Here is a 14,549-nt window from a genome sequence, read left to right as displayed (position 1 = left end):
GGGGCATTAAGCTCAGGCTACATAACACACTAAGTGCATCTGGAGTACTGTGTACAATTCTGATAGCCTTTACCACCTTTAAAAAGTATCTGGATGGGATACTGCAACAGCTTAGTGATTAGCTAAACAAATGAGCTTGATGGACTGAATGGTCTCTTCTCGTGGTCAAATTTCTTAGGCTCTTATTCCTTTTCTGAACTTTCCTTTGAGAGATCCCTTTCCCATCAAGAAGAGGAAAGTTCCTTAACTTTTCTTGATACACTGTGGAGATGCTCCAGTATCATCTCAGGGAACATATTTAGGTGAAAGATGAGGGAAATTGGGCAGGTTGTTTTTACTGAAGTCTCTAACTTGAATGTAGAAGAAAATTTGTGACTGGAAAATTATATTTGGCACTTAATAAAAACATGCAAATACATTATCAATACAAAGATCTCAAAATTTCACAATCCCTATACACCTACCACAGACTGAATGCTGTATAGCTTAAAGTAGGATGAATTGGTGATTATTCTATAAAGGAGCAACAGACTAGAGCTTCACTGTTTTAAACTGTGCCTAAGTTGCTGGTAAATGTACAATTATTGTTTATTGGAGCACAGAATACAAGTGTACAAAGATGATTTAATTTTCATTATTAACCCAGCAGATGTAAATTTGTAGACTTAGTCTAATTTACAGAACTGTATTATGCAAATATTAGCAGCCCAGTAAGAGAAATGAAAGTTTGGGAGTGCCATGACATCTTCTGCTTTAGATCTCTGAAGGGTTACCTTTTTAATGTGTTGTCATTCTGAGCCCCAGGTAAATTATACTATAAATGAGTCTAACTTTTTAAAGAATGATTTGTTGGCATATAGTGTATAGGGATGCTCCGACACTAGTATAGGCAAAATGGAAGAATTTTAATTTTGACAGTATTGATTTTCCCTGCAAAAGTAGATGGAGGGAGTTCCCTCTAATAACAACTTGTATGATATATCATTCTAGCAAAGTTACATTTAAAGAGTTTGTAGTATTAATGTTCAATAGTTATTCCTACATATTTAGAAAGTTTTGCTACTAAAGGCAAAACGTTGTTCAATCTGTTCTAATGTGCCAGAAAAGTTTTTAGAAAAAGCACTTATTTTTTAAATAAATTTTGAATCCGGAGGTCTTATGAAATTCACCTAGCAGGTTTAATACTAATGGCATAGATGAGTAAATTTCTGAGATATAATATAAAGCACATTATCATCAGTATAAAGACACATTTTCTGTTCAAGCCCTTCTGATTTGATCCCAATTATCTCTGACTGCTTACAGAGATGGTCATTCAATAACAATCACAAATGTGGTGATAATGTAAATCATTGTTCTGAAATAAGGATGACTATAAGGTTTAATAGCATTTTAAATACATTAGCTATCCCTTTATGCTGCATTATTTGTCTTATTAATCTCTATTATTGCATTCAAAACTTTTCTCTTCATGTAATTCAAATTCTCATACCTCTGGTTTTCTTATCATAATCCTAATGAAACTCTGTCTCTGACTCTTTTTTTTCCTCAGCTAAAACTGATTCTTAATAATTAAGTGGGTCTTCCTATAAAATTACTATATCTGCTTTTAAGGGTGTAAAGATGTGAGAGCACTTTTTTTGTCTTATATTTGTCATTAAGATGATACAGCTTACAAAGTTTATTGATTGAATAGAATTATACTGTTTCTTTCTTCTAGGAGACTGTTAACTGAATAAAATAGCCACGTTTTTAAATTTTAGTTTTATAGCCAATATGACATAACACTCCCAAAATACTCAGAATCCCCAACTCCTATCCTGAAGTAGTGAAAAGTTGCAAATATCTGACATGTCTGCCTATTGGTTATCAGTAAGCAGGCATGCATCCTTAGTACGAATACTGAATGTTATAATAATAGTTAAATATTGTAAATTAAATAATGTACAATACAGTGGCTGCTGTAAACTGAGATGTGTGGTGTTGACTTTTTCTTTAGCATACACAAGAGTAATTCATCAGTTTTAAGAATCTTTCTTTGTATAAAAGGTATTTCACAGCCTAGTAATATCTGCTATTTTATGCTGTGCAGCCTCCCTATTCAGATTGAAATAATATGCACTAATAAGTGCTAAGTAACAATACATTTTGATTAAAATATTCCAAACATCAACGGCACATTGTGTAAAATAACACATGCTTCTTGTATAAATCAATATTATTTGATTTTGTAACGAATGGTACGAGCTTATGTATCAGAATACTAAACCTATTGGAAGTAATTTTTCTCAATCAAATCTGTAAATAGCCCTTTCATCAGGGGAAAATACAAGGGGTCACCCTTCCTCTTGTGCCCTATAAAAGTGGTTGGCATCAGGAATGGCCTCCAACTTAAAGAATGTCTTGCCCAGTACTACCACTACAAACCATCCACCTGGAGGGAGACAACTGACAAACCAGGGAGAACCTGAAAAATGTCCATTAAACCAGCAGAGGCAAAGTTGACAAAATGAATGATGTAAAATGCATCAGTGTGAATCAGGAAATTGGCATTTTTGTTCTGTTCGGAGATGAAATTATTTAATTTTGCAGAATGGAAACACAATATGTTTTACTTTTGAATTCAGCCATTGTCCCCTGCCCACAATAAAAAAAGAGATACTGCATATGTGGTAACTTAGATTCTTCACTATGTTCAATATTTCGATCTCTTAAATGAAGAAGAGTGCATTCATGTATTACATCCTCTTTATGGTTTCATGACCTAATTAAAAGTTCAAATGAAGCCTCATCCTATTTTTGCCATAATTATAACAATTGAGCAAACACCTTCAAACTCTTGAGTATATTTATCTCGTTTCATGTTACAGCCCTTTATTTCTGGACCACAGTTTATTTAATATTGTTACAACAGTAGACCATTGACTACAGAATAGTTAAAAACAATTTCAAAGCTGTAAACAACTGTACAGTTATTTTATGCATAAATATATTTGATCTGAAACTAACCCAACCAACATAGCAAGAGCTCAGGAAAGAATGCTATGGAAACAAATATTCTGATGAATACAGAATATCGTTTATGTCTTAGATTCTTTGCTAATTTTCGTACAAGATAATTTAAATTTACTTTAAACTGCTTTTTGTTAATCATACCTTTGGCTTGCTGAATCATCAGAGCACTTGAAGACATGTTGAGCTGCAGTAAAGCCTAGAAGATTACAAAAAAATATATATAAAAAATTGTTTTAACAATAGTGTATTTTTAAAACATAAGAATTACAGTGGCATGCAAAAGTATTCAATCTGTTTGAAAGTAATCAATTTTCTGCATGACAAAAGATTTGTACACATTTATTCATTCAGTATTTAAATGTAAACTCTTTTACAATAATAATACATTTCCAAAGTCAAAATAAACCATTTGCTGTAGATACTTAATTAAGGACGAAAAACTACAACGTTAGCGTTTGCATAAGTATTTAAACCTTTGTGCTTCATAAGCGCCAGGTTTACACAAATGACAAGGAGCTCTCAAAACAACACAAAGGTGACAGTCATTTGACCATAATCAAACATAATTAGGAACTACTGTTCAGTCCTTTATACTTCTCCGGATATAAAAAGCACCCTTCGTAAGGGCCACAGTCTTTGTTGGACAATCACTGCAAAAATGAAGACAAATGAGTATTCTGCTGATGTGAGAAACAAAGTAATTGTAATGTACAAGGCAGGAAAGTGCTACAAAATATATTGAAGAGTTTGAATGGCCTGTTAAGCACTGCTGGATCCATCATCAGAAAGTGAAAAGTTCATCACAGAACCCAGTCTCTTTCTCAAAATTAACCATCTGAGCGAGATGTCAACTGGTAAGAGAAGCTACTAAAAATCCAACCATTACTCCCAGAAGTCTGAAATGCTCTTTGGCTGAAACTGGAGTGAAGGTGCGTGGGTCTACAATTTCAAGAGCTCTCCACAGAATATGCCTCTATGGGAGGGTAGCAAGAAAGAAGCCATTCCTTAATAAGGTCCACATAAAAGCATGAATGGCATTTGCTACAAAGCACAAGAAATATGCAGTTAAGACGTGGGAGAAGGTTTATGGTCAGATGAGACAAAAATAGAACTTCTTGACTAGACTTCAAAGAGGTATGCGTGGCACAAAACAAACAATGCCCATGCCTCAAGAAACAACATGCCTGGTGAACAACAGTGGAATATGGTGGTGTTTTTCATGTGCTGGGACTGGGAATCTTGTCAAAGTTGAAGGGACAATGGATGGACACAAATACCACACAATGTTTTGGAATGGTCAAGTCAAAGCTATAATCTTAACATTATTGAGAATCTGTGGCACTATCTGAAAACTGCTATCCAGATGTGCCATCCCAGAAGAATGGGGAAGAATCACTCCTGAACAATGTGCAAAACTGGTACATACTTAACCCAAAAGAAATAACGTTGTTATTGCAGACAAAGAATTCTTGACAAAGTATGAATGTGTAGGGCTTGAATACAGTACTTGTGTAAAAACTCACTTTTGAGTTTTTCCTTTTCAGTTTAATATCTACAGAGAATGGTTTATTTTGTCTACACTAAAAATAGTGAATATATTGTATACTGTATAGACAGTACATAGCTTCGAGGTAGTAACAAAACAAATTAGCAAATTTCAAAAAATCATAAACACTGGTGTTTAATAAAAGACAAAAAAAAAATAAAATTAAAAAGAGTAAATTTCACTGTTTTTAAATTAAAAGTTTGGGAAATGACAAAAGGCAGAATGATATTTTTTTGTGAGAACTCTGACATTAGCTAAAAGCCATGGAGCTTGCATATTGAACATCATTAATTCACTATTCACTCATCAATGAGATCAAATCTGGGACGCTTGGCTGTCAAGTTATTATTCCCAGATTTAAGGCATATTTTGCATTATAAACTTGAATTTTTTTTTTTACTGTCAAAATAAAATGACAATTTTAGAAGGGGCATTTTTTGACATGTCATGACTGCAATAACATACTTTTTGTATTAATGTGTATTCCTACAGAAGCTTATTCTTTCCACTCAAAAAAAAAAAGTGTTATTTCACAAAAGAATCATGTTATTTTGCAAAAATTATTGCATTAGTTTGAAAATGTATTGCATTATTTTGCAATTATTATGTTATTTTTGTACAAAAGTGTTATATTTTTTGCAAAATATTGCCTGTTGCTGACAGTAACATCGTGCATGTCTTATGTTGCAATCAATTGACAAGAACTGAGCAACAGTTAGAGGTATTTATTTAGTTTTAATCAGGTTAAAGATTAGTAAATTCAGTAGATGTTGTAACATAGGACCTGTTTAGCACAGAAAATAATTGATATGGAATGAGAGACTCCACTGAAATGCTGGTGGCACATAAAATGTACAATTTGATTTTTAATCTTGTGAATTCTAATTGGGTAATTAATATCAGTATTAAAAAGATAATGGGATTAGAAGACAGTGATAGCCATTGATCTGCACAACTGTATTACATAAAGAGTATGTACAAATATACAATAGTTACAAGGGGGAAATCACAATAATTTAACTTGGTTTTTTTTTGCTGTATGTAACAAACAAAGATTAATTTTTAACCCCCCTAGTAAAAAAAATGTGATAACTTATAACTAAAAATAACATAACTATTATCAACAAGCTAATTAAAAAAGGTTGGTTTAGTCATGGGATGCACTCTCAACCACCTGCGGGCAGTAGCGAAGTACAGAATAAAAAAAAAGTGCCATTATGTCGCACAGCCTGCACACACTTTCCTTAGGTACTTTCAGTCAACAAATTGTTCATATGAAGTGTGTCAAGAAACAGTACTGGGGCTCATTTATAAGAATGACAATTTGTCTTTATAATGTCTCACTTATAACAGCTTTTTTCATCCTTGGCCAAGTCAGCAGTTTTTTTTCTTTTTCATAATTTTGATGTGTATTTGAGAAAACGTTGTTATTACTTGTTATAATATTTATTTTTATTGAGCTTTTGTTAAAAGCTACTTTTCTCCCTTGGGAAAAAGGTGCTATATCTATAAAATTTTAACAAAAAATATATTATGGTAATTAATAACATTCACTTTATTTAGCAGTCTTTTATTATTGACTTAGGCAAGGTTCTGGAGTAGAGCACAAGTCCAGAAGTGATAGCTTAGTTCTCAGAGCTTATCTAACCAAGTAGTTTAAAGGCAGAGTCCAAACAGAACAATCTCTAATTGTTTCAAGTATAACAAAAACAAATACAAAAAGGACAAAATTAAAAAACAACCACAAACTCAAGATATGAAGTTTAATGGGAGAAATCATTCACATCCCCTCAGAGGGGAGTCTGCAGAATAGGAAAGGAAAAAAATGGTAACGAGTTAAAAACGAGTAACATCACCATAGAATAAACCCTAAAGAGCAATTGACTAACTGCAGAACATGAAGCCAATTTTGTATACTAGAACTGGAACAGTTGGTAATTAGGTCAAAGAGAGTTCCAGTAAGACAACATTATATTATTATTTCCAGAATGAGAAGTAGCAAGGCCAAGAAATTTCCAACAGGAGGCTAATAACTTAAGCCTCCACTGGATAACAGATTAGAAAAGTTATGAAACGGAAGGCCCAGGAGGAGGGGGATTTGAGGGAACAGAGGAGCTGGGGATGAATGGCTCAAGGAGAATAATTTGTCTAAAAAGTGCCACAGGGCAGCAGCAAGAGGACAGCTCTAGAACATGTTGAGAAAGGGACCGTGTAGTTCAAGATGAAGGGGGTATTGTATTAAAATCATGTAGTTATGTACCCAGGGACTGTAGGATATAGACAATGAACAACTTTACAATATATATGCTGGTGATTCATTTTTGATGTTTTGAAAAATGACACACTGCACAGGACTTTGGGGAAAGGTCCATCAGTCAATTAGACATTATAGGAAAGGATCAAAGGGATGGAGGTGATAGAAAACAAGCATAAAACATTCATTTAGATTTAGGGGAGAGAGCTGAACCAAAGGTGTATTTTGGACAACATGGGAGAAACAGAATACATGCGGACCTCAGCTGTAAATGGAAAAAATAGAGGAGGTGGAAAGAATAGTTTACCTGAATGAAAGAAAGGAACGTTTCGAGGGCCAAATCTTTAAATTATCTCAAAGAGCGGAGATGCCCAATTGAAATTACAGAGTAGACAAATATGGTGGTCACCAATATTAAGGGCTGGATAACAAAACAAGGGAGTGTAAAGCTGCCATTAATTTCTTCATGACTCTCCAATCTGATGGGCATAAGAGAGGAGATCCAATAATGGGGAAAAAAGTGAGATTTTAACTTATAAAGAAGGAATGGGAAACAAAATGAGAGATTTATTTTCTTTTCTTTCAGAAACCAGGAAGGGGAGGGCTGGGGGAAGGCTGACCCAGCAGGAGATCTACTGGAGGGTAAAGGCATGATGATGTCATTCAAAATCAAAGAGGGAGAAATTGCTATCCATCTTGTCATGGGTCTGTGTAGAATTTTTGATAGATGGTCTCTTGTAATTCCAAAGGTATTATGAAACAAGAGACTTAATGTTGTGCTAGCACTTAGGAAGGAAGAGAATGAGGGTGTATAGAACTAACAAAACTATGGAGAAAAACTTACTTTATATAATTACCAATCCTTCCACAAAATTGAACTACTGTATTTATTCTGTGAAATGCCTTCTATGCATCTTAGGAAAAGACAGCAGCAGGAAGGGAGTGTAGGTGCAATATACTGGACATGCAATAAGTACCAATCATTGTCAACAGCATAATGGAACTTGTTTGAGTTAGCCTATATGGCAATGAATCCTATCTTCCTTTGACCAAGTTCAATCAGGAGATAACAGAACTGATCATCAGAATCAATTATAAAAGCAAGATTAATGTGGTGCCTATGTTAAAGAAAAATCTGTGACACTTGATCTTTTCTGAGAGGTTGGCAAGGCTCTAACATTCCATGAAGCTATTTTTAAATTAGCTATGGTTTAAAATTAAGTGGAGAGCAGCAAAGCAACAAGAATAAAATAGTCTGAAAAGCCATGAACATCCCTGCAATGTCTGCTGGGAAAATGCGTGTCTGAAAAAAATAAAAACTTGGAGATTCCTAGTAAAATGTATAGGTAGTAATCAGATGAATTAAAGTAAGTAATCTGTGTTTGTAAATATGTGAAACAATGTGTAAAACAAACAAGTGCCTCATATACAAAATCATCAGAAAATGCACATATGAGGTACACATGCACATAAGTGGCAGCAAATCTCAAATCTTAATAATGAAAACAGATAAAATTTTAAAGCAAATGAATCTCTCTATGGGAAAATTAAAAACTGCAAAAATTTCAAATTTAAATGGATCACTAGAAAATGAAACAGGAGATCAAATATTAAGGTACAGTTAAGCAAAGATTGAAAGAGAGAAAGTCAAGGAAGAATCTAATGGAAGCCAGCACAAATACAGTAGCTAGTAATTTCAGTAAAAAATGCTATAAAAAACAAATTTAGGAAACCACACAGTTGTACAAGAAATACGTTCAAACTACTAGGAAACACTCTGACCTCTAGTCCTTGAAGTAAGGTGTTACATAACTTCTTACGAAACACAATATCCTAGGTCACTCTGCCAAGGATGCGGCCAATTTTTTCACATCAAAATGGTGAGTATGACAGTCTTTTGTACTTAGTGTACATGTAGTGTGTGACTTGCAAAGGATCTAAAGGCAAGTTATGTGGAGGAGGTCAAAAGAAGGCTCCTCCTCTTTGGACTTCACTGTAGTACAGTTTGAAATGATAATTATTATAATGATTAAGATTGCTGCCGGTCAGCTTTAGACTGCCTGAATATTTTTTTTTTTTTTTTAAAAAGTAATAAGTTCATCAAAGACTTCTTTAATAAAATCTCCTCTATCTAACACTTTCTGGGAGGTTTCAGTTCCATGAGTAGCAAACTTCTAAATAATGTGGTGAATCACTGAGGCAACAATACCAGGGTTCTTAGCAATGACTTTTGTTGACTTAGTGATGACTTATGTTATACTTTGGATTTTTATTATTGGTACAAAGTGTTTTCATGACTGTCTCACATAGCTTGTTTCTTTGCCATTGTCAGTAAGGAACCAGGATTGAAAGTGACCTTTCTTTGCACATTATACTGTGTGGTCAATTCATTTCATGTTAATACTGAAAAGTTATCATAGGTGAGCCTAATTTTATTGGTTCAGTTAACCAAACTGATTTGAATAACTCAAGAGTGTGCAATAATTACATCATGGCAACTTTGCAGTTTTAAAACTATTTCCATATACATTTTTTTTAATTGTTATGACTTGAAGTTGTGCCTCTCTGCATCAAATAAATGAACATACTGAGTATAGACCAAAGCTGTTTCACTGCCCGCTTTTTTTAAAGAGAGATCATTCAAAATTCACCTTTAAATGTAAGGGTGCCAATAATGTTGATCACAACTGTTAACTGCAAAAGCAGATAAACTTAGGTAGTGAATGAAAAGTTTATAAATAGGTAGAAAGGTTTAAAGCAAGAAGATTAGGTGTAACTGACGAAACTCAATTTGGTCGATGAGCATTATTACCGACATCAATATGGTGAATGCCTTTATCAGGGGAGCCCGAAGGATTACACTGACCGCTGCTGCTGCACATTTGGATATCAATTACGGATCTGCACGTGCCATAGTGAATGATGACTTGGGGTACTGTAAAGTTTGCCAACATCATTCAATGAATTTCAGCATGTTTCACTCCCTCAAAACAAATAATCTCACTATATGGTACATTGTTAAACAATGATGCAGCCCCGCAGTGGAGCGTCCATGTTAATTTTACTTTGGCTTCAACTAGACTAACAGCAGAGTGCTGCACAAACGAACCATAAACGATTGTGCACATGTTGCATTACATCAGCTTCTATCCATTACAGTTCCCACGTAGTTTTCAAATTGCTTTTACTTTCTGAATTACCCTCGTGTTTAAGTATAGGGTGGTCCAGATCTAACTAGGCAACATTTAATACTATTGCATAATTAGATCTGGACCACCCTGTATGTGTGTGTATGCATCTATGTATGTATTTATTATAAAAAAAAAAAAAATCTTGGAAAGGAAAACCAGGGAGACGAGACGTGATTTTCTTGGAAGACACTTAAAACACCCGCAGGACGAAAGAGATTGGCCACAGAGCATCTCGCGGTGACATGGAACATGAGATTCTTGCAAGACACGCCCTACTTACAACCAATTCAAATAAGACCACGGGCAGCAAACCACTCAGTCATGTAAAGGCATGTAGCAGACACAGATCCTGTGCTATCAGCTCATATAAAGCATATAAGGACAATACGTTCTAGATGAAACTTCAATAACTAAGCGAAGAAGAAAGAGCAGCGCGGAGAAAAGAGACCCAAAAGCGTTGGAGAGAAAAAAAAAATGCAGATAAGAGATTATGAAAGCAGTGGAATTCAAAAGGCTCAAAAAAAAAACAAAAAAAAACAAAAAAAAAAAAATGGTGTGATACACATGCAGATAAAGGCAAAGAATATGAATGCAGTAAAATTTGAAAGTATTGCAGCATCCCAGCCAGGTTTTTGAGTGACTGTTAGGTCCTACTGAGGGAGGGCGGAGTACAGCATGGAAGACTTACAGTGTGGTATTGATTGATGCAGTAAGGGGGGGGGACCCAGGACGGGAGGAGTGGTTGGAGAGGGTACTAGAAGGTTGTGCTTGGGATTACAAAGATGCCGTTCTTTTTCTTAATTGTTCAAGTAAAACTTTTGTGAGACTTTACTACGTTTGTGTTTTTTTTTTTTTTACTTCTTCTCTTTTCAAGCCAGATGCTATGAGAATCTGTGGTCCCGCAACAGTTAAAGCATAATTTCAAAGAAAACACAATTCAGTCAGGTGTATATTTATGATCACGGAGAAGCCATGCAAATTTTAACAGGCGACAAGAAAGGTAATGTAGTATATATTCCGCAAATAACATTAGACACCAAAGGAGATCTTGATATGCCATTCGTATTAAAATGTTCACAGTTTCCCGTGAGAACAGCTTTTGCTATGACAATTAACAAATCACAGGGACAAACATTAGAAAAAGTAGGATTATTTATTAGAGAAAAAGAAACGATTTTCACTCACGGGCAGTTACAGTATATGTTGCATTGTCACAATGTATCTCCAAAAACGGAATCAAAATTCAATGCGATCTTGAAGAAAAGGTAATTCCAAATATTGTTTTTACTGAAGCTTTAAAGTAAAAGTGCAAATAATGAAATTGAAACAATTCCAAAAAAAAAAAAAAAAAAGCTTTTAAAATTGTATATCCGATTAACAAAACACGGGGGTTGGCGAGCGATGCGAGCAGGAGTCGGAGCCCCCTAGTATATACAGTGCATCCGGAAAGTATTCACAGCGCATCACTTTTTCCACATTTTGTTATGTTACAGCCTTATTCCAAAATGGATTAAATTCATTTTTTTCCTCAGAATTCTACACACAACACCCCATAATGACAACATGAAAAAAGTTTACTTGAGGTTTTTGCAAATTTATTAAAAATAAAAAAACTGAGAAATCACATGTACATAAGTATTCACAGCCTTTGCTCAATACTTTGTTGATGCACCTTTGGCAGCAATTACAGCCACAAGCTTGGCACACCTATCCTTGACCAGTTTCGCCCATTCCTCTTTGCAGCACCTCTCAAGCTCCATCAGGTTGGATGGGAAGCGTCGGTGCACAGCCATTTTAAGATCTCTCCAGAGATGTTCAATCGGATTCAAGTCTGGGCTCTGGCTGGGCCACTCAAGGACATTCACAGAGTTGTCCTGAAGCCACTCCGTTGATATCTTGGCTGTGTGCTTAGGGTCGTTGTCCTGCTGAAAGATGAACCGTCGCCCCAGTCTGAGGTCAAGAGCACTCTGGAGCAGGTTTTCATCCAGGATGTCTCTGTACATTGCTGCAGTTATCTTTCCCTTTATTCTGACTAGTCTCTCAGTCCCTGCCGCTGAAAAACATCCCCACAGCATGATGCTACCACCACCATGCTTCACTGTAGGGATGGTATTGGCCTGGTGATGAGCGGTGCCTGGTTTCCTCCAAACGTGACGCCTGGCATTCACACCAAAGAGTTCAATCTTTGTCTCATCAGACCAGAGAATTTTCTTCAGGTGGCTTTTAGCAAACTCCAGTCGGGCTGTCATGTGCCTTTTACTAAGGAGTGGCTTCCGTCTGGCCACTTTACCATACACGCCTGATTGGTGGATTGCTGCAGAGATGGTTGTCCTTCTGGAAGGTTCTCCTCCCTCCACAGAGGATCTCTGGAGCTCTGACAGAGTGACCATCAGGTTCTTGGTCACTTCCCTGACTAAGGCCCTTCTCCCCCGATCGCTCAGTTTAGATGGCTGGCCAGCTCTAGAAAGAGTCCTGGTGGTTTCAACCTTCTTCCACTTACGGATGATGGAGGCCACTGTGCTCATTGGGACCTTCAAAGCAGCAGAAATTTTTCTGTAACCTTCCCCAGATTTGTGCCTCAAGACAATTCCTTTGACTTCATGCTTGGTTTGTGCTCTGACACGAACTGTCAACTGTGGGACCTTATATAGACAGGTGTGTGCCTTTCCAAATCATGTCCAATCAACTGAATTTACCACAGGTGGACTCCAATTAAGCTGCAGAAACATCTCAAGGATGATCAGGGGAAACAGGATGCACCTGAGCTCAATTTTGAGCTTCATGGCAAAGGCTGCGAATACTTATGTACATGTGCTTTCTCCATTTTTTTATTTTTAATAAATTTGCAAAAATCTCAAGTAAACATTTTTCACGTTGTCATTATGGGGTGTTGTGTGTAGAATTCTGAGGAAAAAATAAATTTAATCCATTTTGGAATAAGGCTGTAACATAACAAAATGTGGAAAAAGTGATGCGCTGTGAATACTTTCCGGATGCACTGTATAGATATATATATTTCTGTGTATATATACATTTCTGTTCTTGGCGATTATGTTGAAAAATAACACTTGTATTGTTCCCATTAATATATCGGGTTCAGAATATTTTGATCATCCTTTTTGTATATCAGTTTAATTAGTAGAAGGAATTATTTCCCAGTGATTCCTACAATTACCCTTTGTTTACTATAAAAAAAAGTTACTGCTGATATTTCTTGATATTTAACTTGTACTTTTCGTGCTATAGTTTTTCCTGGCATCTTTACAAAAGAGTCACGGATTATTATCAAACCTGTTACTCTGTTTAAACCAATTATTTTTGTGTTTGAACGGAAAGAAAGACATGCAGTTATCTGCATATACTATGCAAATTTGTAGAAAAAATATTTCTGTGCAATTAAATTTTTGTTTGACTCATATACAAAATGAAAACAAGAATTACTTAACAAAAGAGCATTGTACCTTTTCATCTTCCCAAGTTTTACGTGCACTGTCCATTTGCTCGTGGTGGAGTGACTCAATCCGACTAATTTGATCTCGTTGATTTTCTAGTTGCCCTTGAAATTCATTCTTCTTCAGCTCTACAGCACCCCGCTCTGCTGCTGCTCTTCGAACCTTTGATTCCAATTCATATATTCGTGCCTAACGCAAAAAAGTAATTGTGATAAAATATAACCACTTCTTACATAGTTTTACTCACTGTATAAAGCACACTTTTTCCAACAATACAAAAACGTTTCAGAAAAGTTTAAGAAAGTTAACAAAATTGTAATGGTTAAAGTACACTTTCAAAGATCATCCTGAAAATAATTTCAGCCAGAACGTACTATGTAAGGAGTAATACGGTTACCAATGTAACATTGTAATGTGTTCAGTTGTCACATACATTTTGAGTTTAGTGAGCTACTGATGTGGTTAATGCTGCCTCCGCACCTTTTATTTGAATACTAGCCAAGGCGCCATCTGTGTAAAGTCTGCATGGAATTTTTGATCCAGTTTTTCTCCCACTTTCCAAAGACACAAGTGTTAGGTAACTGGTGTGCCTGAATTATCCAAGCATAAATGAGTGGACATATGTGTTGAACTGTGTCCAGAATTTGACTGGCGCCTAATCCAGGTTTGGTTTTTCTGCCATGTGCTCCGTGTTGCTGGGACAGGCTTCACTCCTATGAAAACTGTTATGCCTATAGTGTGTGTGTGCGCGTTTGTAAAAAATATTCACATATACAGCATACACACAGACACTGTATATAACAAATATATATTTATATACTGTAATTGTATAATTATACTTTACATTCTATGTATTTGTTTGTGTGTTGATATTGTACTATTGGCATAATACCAAGGAGATATGGAAGAAAGAATTTGATTGTATTATGTACACATGACATTAAAATTGAACTTAAATATGGAGAAAAAATAACTTTATTTACGAGACTAAGGAGAACATTAGGAAACTGCAAATGTAAAGAAAAACTAAACTATTATAAAAAAAAAAGATACTAAATCACACATCTATTTCAGCAAAGAAAAAATGGCAA

The 14,549-nt window shown here is 35.4% G+C and overlaps 1 protein-coding gene across 3 annotated transcripts in view; it reads right to left on the bottom strand.

Moving 5' to 3' along the window:
* golm1 (golgi membrane protein 1) overlaps positions 1–14,549 on the bottom strand; it is a 42,680-nt gene that overhangs the window by 20,934 nt on the left and 7,197 nt on the right. For all 3 annotated transcript variants that reach the window (XM_028802403.2, XM_028802405.2, XM_028802404.2), the window contains exons 3-4: positions 13,468–13,647; positions 3,157–3,211 (exon numbers count right to left, since the gene is read on the bottom strand). In XM_028802403.2, coding sequence (XP_028658236.1) covers positions 3,157–3,211; positions 13,468–13,647 — 235 coding nt within the window. The remainder of the gene's footprint in view (positions 1–3,156; positions 3,212–13,467; positions 13,648–14,549) is intronic.

The sequence above is a fragment of the Erpetoichthys calabaricus genome, chromosome 5 (genome assembly GCF_900747795.2).
Source record: "Erpetoichthys calabaricus chromosome 5, fErpCal1.3, whole genome shotgun sequence".
NCBI lineage: Eukaryota > Metazoa > Chordata > Cladistia > Polypteriformes > Polypteridae > Erpetoichthys > Erpetoichthys calabaricus.
Note: the sequence above shows the minus strand (reverse complement) of the source record. Positions and strands in the feature narration are given on the sequence as shown.